This window comes from Buceros rhinoceros, unplaced genomic scaffold (genome assembly GCF_000710305.1).
Source record: "Buceros rhinoceros silvestris isolate BGI_N320 unplaced genomic scaffold, ASM71030v1 scaffold38126, whole genome shotgun sequence".
NCBI lineage: Eukaryota > Metazoa > Chordata > Aves > Bucerotiformes > Bucerotidae > Buceros > Buceros rhinoceros.
The window spans coordinates 61,222-61,546 of NW_010416438.1; the positions used below are offsets into that span (position 1 = coordinate 61,222).

General features: G+C 66.2%; 1 protein-coding gene across 1 annotated transcript in view; it reads right to left on the minus strand.

Moving 5' to 3' along the window:
• R3HCC1 (R3H domain and coiled-coil containing 1) overlaps positions 1 to 313 on the minus strand; it is a gene marked incomplete at its 5' end in the record, with an annotated part of 7,819 nt that extends 7,506 nt beyond the window's left edge. Inside the window, one exon of the mRNA XM_010137805.1 lies at positions 195 to 313. Coding sequence (XP_010136107.1) covers positions 195 to 313 — 119 coding nt within the window. The remainder of the gene's footprint in view (positions 1 to 194) is intronic.
• Between the last annotated feature and the right edge of the window lie 12 nt (positions 314 to 325).

The following is a 325-nucleotide window of genomic DNA, read 5'->3' on the forward strand; positions in this document are numbered from 1 at the left end:
CCAGCCGGACCTGGGGGCCGGGCTCCAAACGCTGCCACGCAAACCCAGCCGGTGTTTTCACCCCGGAGAAGAGCCACAATGTGCCATTGCTCCTGGAGCAGAACATGCCACTGCCCAGGGTCTGCTTGTGGCAGCAGGGAGCGGGTCCCCCCGTACAAAGACCCAGCTGCTTGCCGCCATGGCCGGGCACCTACCTGTGGTGCTGTCCCTGCAGCAGGAAGTGCTCCAGCTCCTCCGTGATCCTGCCCACGAACTCATCCTCGTTGGGCGAGAGGAACACGCCGTCCACGCAGCGCAGCGCCAGGGTGGCAGCGGATGGGAGAGG